Source organism: Meleagris gallopavo, chromosome 4 (assembly GCF_000146605.3).
Source record: "Meleagris gallopavo isolate NT-WF06-2002-E0010 breed Aviagen turkey brand Nicholas breeding stock chromosome 4, Turkey_5.1, whole genome shotgun sequence".
In the NCBI taxonomy this organism is placed as follows: domain Eukaryota; kingdom Metazoa; phylum Chordata; class Aves; order Galliformes; family Phasianidae; genus Meleagris; species Meleagris gallopavo.
The window spans coordinates 56,483,576-56,489,794 of record NC_015014.2 but is presented as its reverse complement, the minus strand read 5'-3'; the positions used below and the strand labels follow the sequence as shown (position 1 = coordinate 56,489,794).

General features: G+C 36.7%; 1 protein-coding gene across 2 annotated transcripts in view; it reads left to right on the top strand.

Moving 5' to 3' along the window:
- Positions 1-6,219, top strand: part of CC2D2A (coiled-coil and C2 domain containing 2A) — a 40,306-nt gene that overhangs the window by 2,282 nt on the left and 31,805 nt on the right. For both annotated transcript variants that reach the window (XM_010710380.3, XM_031553187.1), the window contains exons 3-9: positions 295-393; positions 1,101-1,271; positions 1,443-1,596; positions 2,879-3,015; positions 3,234-3,365; positions 3,463-3,672; positions 5,185-5,285. In XM_010710380.3, coding sequence (XP_010708682.1) covers positions 295-393; positions 1,101-1,271; positions 1,443-1,596; positions 2,879-3,015; positions 3,234-3,365; positions 3,463-3,672; positions 5,185-5,285 — 1,004 coding nt within the window. The remainder of the gene's footprint in view (positions 1-294; positions 394-1,100; positions 1,272-1,442; positions 1,597-2,878; positions 3,016-3,233; positions 3,366-3,462; positions 3,673-5,184; positions 5,286-6,219) is intronic.

The following is a 6,219-nucleotide window of genomic DNA, read 5'->3' as shown; positions in this document are numbered from 1 at the left end:
TTTTTAATTGAGTGCAAATACATTATTCCTTATTGCAACAGAGACAGTAGATGTAGCTGGTCTTTGGCTCATTGATTCTCTCTGTGGGCAGTGTTGTTGGGCAACAGCACCATTGCCTCAGCTTCCAGGATTGTGCTCTGTCAGCCTTTCCTTTCTCCAGTCCCCGGGATGGGCAGATTTCTTGTTACTCTCCCTCAGGGGGTAACATCTAATCAAATCAGTATTCAGCTGTAGTTTATTTTCTTGCTTTTTTGATGAACCATTGTGTTAAAACTTATTTATTTTTTGGTTCAGGCTGGTGATAAACTTGGAGAGATGCAAAGGGATGAATCTCTCTTGTCATCAAAAATGAAGTTTTCTGATTCTGTGAAAGAACTCAAGCAGAAGTCACAGGTAAGTACCAATTCTTTCATTTCAATAACTGACATTCATTTTATTTAAGCGTTATATGGCTTTGTGATTCTCTTTGAGTAAGCAAGCAGAACTTGGCCTTGAGCAGAGAAAAGAAGTTTGTGAAATTTAAAAATTCTCCAACAGTATATGCCTACAATTGGAGTATGAGATGGAAACCAAACATAAGTATGACACGGGGTTATTTAATTTCATAAAATGAAGTATATCCATCTGTACACAGTTTGTGGAACTTGGATGAAAATGCTCCTTCTTTTAAAATCCTCTCAATTGAATGCACCAACTCTTAGTTAAAGGAACAGAAATGTTCATAGTCAAAAAATGTTCATGTTAATTCTTCTATTGGAGCTTTCATCCTAACGCTCAAAGCTGCTCCAATCTTGCACAGGCAAAATACAATTATAAATTTATCCTTAAGTGATTCATCTGCATTTTTATTATCCATCATTGTATAATGATGTCTGTATTATAGCCAGAATTTAAAACGTTGTTTCTCTCATTGATAGTGTATCATTTAAAAATGTTTCAATCATTTAGAGCATTTGTGTGGGGTCTCTTCCAGAGCAAATAGCTCTCCAGTAATAAGTGTTTATACTTGCCATTGCTGCTAATATTAATGGAAAGATAGTTTTGCTTGCCTTAAGTTTCTTTAAAAACATTTTTATATGACTTTTTTTTTCTTTTCACAGGCCCAGAATGATTATCCTTCTGCTGAAGAAGCATATAATTTCTTTACCTTAAGTTTTGACCCTGAACCAGAGGGTATAAAGGCGGGAGCACGGAAAAGGAGTGAATTAAATGAAGAAGAGGCTGAAGAATATGTAGAAACCAATGAGGAAGAACAAGAGGAGGATGAAATGGTGTGAGCTATAGAATAAATGTTCATAATTTTAATCAGACTTGAATTAATTTTAATTATCTGATACAAAACGGCAGCTTTTGTTTCCTTAAACGTTCTGAAAGTATACTTTGTAAAATTCTCTACTTTAAGAAATAGGTGAGCTAATGGTAATGTTTGCACCTGAATGTAGGATGAAGATGCACTCCTAGTTAAAGATACTGATCTGTTCATTATGGGACAGACAGATGAAGATTTTCTAGTAATGAAGCCTGCTGATTGTGAAAGATACTCTGAACAGCTGCAAAAAGAAAAAGAATTTTTGTTCGTTCCCAGCATGCAAACAGGTATGAAGATGGTGCATTCAATTTTCTTCCTGGACTTTGCATAGCATTGCACTCTTTGATCTACTGAAAAACTGTGTATCTGACTGGCAGCAGGGAGAGATTTAAGGGCTGTGTTTGACACTGATCATCCAGGTAAGTCTCTGTCTGAAAAGATCTGACCAAATGGGCTAACAGTGATATGCAAACCTTCACAGATCGCTACGTGCTTTGCTGGCACATTGGTTGTTCTGGAGTATAACATAGTGCCTTTTGTGGTAAGTGGAAGGTGGCTGGCCCCTTTTTCACTGGGCTTTAGCTATTATGTTATTTAGCATATACAGCAGGTTACAGTGTATGGTACTAAAAGTGATTCATGTGCTGCATAATATATGGTATTTACTTGAACACATCTGTAATTTTTTCCATATGACAAGCTTGCCAAAAGTCGTTTAATGATTCTGTGATTCTATGTATGTAACGTTAGGATTTCTGTGATGTATCACTTGCTATTTAATGTTTGAAGTGAACGAAACAGAAATGAGTTTTGTAATGATAGATAACTAAAATGATACCAGGACAACTTGGAACGAAATACCAAAATTTTGACATTTGGTTCCTCTCCTTTTTCATGTCTGGCATCTGAGTTCTGACTGCTTCCAGTGTGTTCTGCTGGGTTCTGATGTAGGGGATTGCTGTACTTACTGTATTTGTTGGTATAATTACTCACTTCTTGGATGCAGGCAGAGAGTGCTCTTTAAAAAAGTACTAAGCCCATACATACATACCAGTGAAGTTGTGCTGCAAATGGTGTTTAAAGAATCCTGCCTGCTGTTACTGGTTAACATGAGTTTTTATGCATGTTCTGGGTTTTGTACAAGAGTAGACTGAACCAAACTAGCAATAGTAGTTAAGGCTTTACTTTATCTGAGAGTGGCTTCAAAATGTTTGTGTAATCAATTGTTACTGCTAGAAAGGTTTTACAGGGGTAGAAAAGAAACTATTAAAACGAAACTCCACTGATTTATTGAAAGAATATTTAAAGCAAATGTTTAATTACCTGTTTGGAGGATCTGTGGTACTTTTATGATAGAATTAACCTGTGGATCTGTCCTGATAAAGAAAATGACCTATTTCTGTTATATACTTTTTTTTAAATTTAACTTAGAAATATACAGCTGGCAGCATGCTTAATATGGAGTACCATTTATTTAAAGAATGCACAGCATAAGCTGTTACAGAATAAGCAAACTAGAATGGCAATTTTAAGATATTTTACATGCTTTTATGTATAATTTCTTATTAGTGCCTACTTCTCAGAAGATGCCTGAAAACGTGCAGCCTAGGTACATTGAGGATGAGGGTCTTTATGCAGAAGAAAGACCCTTTGTATCACCATCTAATCAAAATATTTTAGAAAACAGAATTCTAAGACAGGAGCAAGTAAGTCATCATTGTATTCTTACCTGTCTTCAGACTTCTTATTTATCAGTATTTGATTTTGCTATTGTATAAGCCATCAGTAAGTAGAAGATCGTGGTAATCTGGTTCTAAAGCTTATCTTTAGTCAGAAACAGTTCATAGTCACCTTTTCTTTCATAGTTGTTTTTTACAAGTCATTTAGATATGGAAGAAACAATATATTTTATCTTCGCTTGTAGGGGAAAGAGTGGTTTGGTGATGATGGCAGAATCTTAGCATTGCCTAATCCAATTAGACAGTCTTCCACTAGGCCTCCAGTCTTCTCATTGGAAGAAGGCATTGCACCAGAACTTGAAACAATCTATAGAAAGGTAGGTGTTTTTAATTTGTTATTATTGGGAGCCTGAACTATTTTACAGTTTAAGTCTTGGGACTTGTAAATCCATTTATTTATTTACTTACTTTCAGGCAATAAAAACAACAGCTGCCAATCAGTATCTCGTTGGACCTGGAGATTTTCAGGGGCCCTTTCAGTTGGATATTGATATTTCTGGACTAATATTCACACATCATCCCTGTTTTAGCCGTGAACATGTGTTAGCAGCTAAACTGGCTCAGCTATATGATCAGTATTTAGCCAGAAAACAGAAGAATCTTACTGAACTTCTCACGGACAAGGTATTTTTTGGAGACCTCGTTGTGGCCTTCTAGTACTTGAAGGGAGTGTATAAACAGGAGGGGGAATGACTGTTTCAATGGGTGGATAGTGATAGGACAAGGGGGAATGGTTCTAAACTGAGACAGGGGAGGTTTAGGATAGACATTAGGTCCTTTTGGTCCTCATTTTAGAATCGGTTACTCTTTGCTTCAAAATCTGTTTTGAAATCTTTTTCTTCAAATGCCAATGGGATTCATTTGTAGTATGCATGTCAATGTATGTCAATATTCATTTGTAGTATGTATGCCAGTGTACATTTTCAGTGATATGCTCACTTGTCCTTATTTGTACGATCTCTCTGGTTTATTCAGTTTGTTCAAACAGACTGTTCCTTGATTGTAATTTCATTGCTCCTACTCTGGTTGTATTTACTTTCGTTTCCAGCAGATCTGCTAGCCATTCTGGTTTTACATTCAGTATTATCAACGCTCAGAGAAACTACAGCAATGTGATAACTATCATTTTATTTCCTATCACACCACTCTTTCTTATATTTATCTCCTGTAGTCAGTTTTCTGTGTTCTTTTGTCTTCACAACCGTGTATAATTTTTGGACAGCTGCTTTAGGAGAATGCATCTTGTATTTACTTACTTCATGAGGAGATCTCATCACTGTTTATAAATATCAAAAGTGTGGAAGACAAATGGATGGGGCCAGGCTCTTTTTAGTGTTCAGCAGTGACAGGGGTAACAAGCAGTAACTGGAACACAGAGATATGAGGAATAAATTGTTTACTGCAAAGATGACAGAACATTTGAACAGGCTGTCTAGAGAGAGTGTGGAGTCTCCTTCTCTGGAGATATTCAGGATATGCCTGGACCCCTTCCTGGGTAATCTACTGTGCTTTAGCAGAGGGGTTGGACTTGATGATCTACAGAGATCCCTTCCACCCCCTGTAATTCTGTGATGCATATCTTCTAATGGTAATTGAAGGTGCGGCCCCTTGTAATCAAAACATGGTTTCAGAAGTGTATTTGAACCCGTGCTGTTGTTCCCAGGCCTGTCTCATCTTCAAACCTTCTGGTCTTTCAGTTGTAAAATGCAGTATGTTACACTTAAATTTTTTTGTGCTGTTGCCCAGCTTCTGTAACTCACTCATCATGTCCTCTCATTTTTCTTGTTTCTTCACTTCCTGGGCTTACCTCTAGTGTACATTTTTATCCCAAAGAGCTCTTTGTTTTGTTGTGGGTTGTTTGTTGTTTTTTTCTGGGCTCATCTTTTATTTATTTTTTTCTTCTCTTTGCTGAGCTCTCAGCATCTGTCTTGCCCCCTTGTCTAGGTCTGACACAGTGGTCCAAGTCAGATGTCCCTTGTGTCTAGGGATCCAAATTAGAATTTCACCTTAAAAAATCACAGACGTGGCAAAACCATAATCTTCTAATTAAAGAAGCAAGACAATTCAGAGGTGTATTGTACTGTATGCCTCATAAATGTCACACTATCTGTTAATCCTTTTCCTTGTTCATTTAAGCTACGTGCTTTGAGGAATGCTGTGCAGTGTAGTGCTGACAGTGCTGGTGCTTCTGGTCCTACAGCACAACAGAGCATACCTGAATACAAAATTGAAATCAGGTAGGTATGGATTTGTTAACTCAATGCTTTTAAAAACTGTATTCCTTTCTGTTCTGTGATGGATCAGAATATAATTTATACTGAACTTTTACAGTCTTGGAAATGGTTCTAGAAGAATTTTGAAGGCATAAGAAATTTTACCAATAAGCTGAGTGAAAAAACATGAAGAAAATACAGCGTGGGTAGAAATCTTATATTCAAAAGTAGTCTAACTTGATTACCTCTTATTGGTTACTTAGAAATTACTGATATTCTTTGCACAATTAAAGTTCAGTTAAAATAAGGTCAGCTGACGCATGGAAGCTGACACAATACTGCAAGTGATGAGCAGATGTTTGAACAGACAAAAAAGCTTGGTTTTTTTCCAGCTCCCTTGTTCTCATTACACGAGGCACTTGGCATCAAAACTGTTCTCTTGATTCACTGTACATTTTTAGGTGTGTTGGTCACTTTTATTTTTTTTGCCAGTGGGTTAATATAAAATGGTAGAGTTTTCTTTTATGATATTACAGTTATTGTTCTTGGACAGCAACTGGATAGCAAAAGTATCTTCCAGTTTTTGGCTTGGTAATGAAAGTTAGTATTTATTTTGGTAGCTAGTGAGCCGTAAGTATAAGCAGCATGATAAAAACTAAATTATTTTGGAAATCTAAGCTGAACAGCCTTTTTACTAGTACGTAGGTTGCTCTGGAAGTAATGCTTCCTATTTATTTCCTTGGAACCTAAAACATATAAAGAACACAATAGCACTCAGAGAGAAAATTCTCAGCTACAAAATACTACTTTTCAACATAGCCAATTTGTATGGATGAGCTGATCAAGGTGCTCTTCATCTTGTGAAGAGGTGTGACAGCTGTGCGTGGCTATCTGGAATGCAGCTTGTCTTTCATGTTGCTGTCACCACTGCTGAAACACACCACCCACTGCCACACTG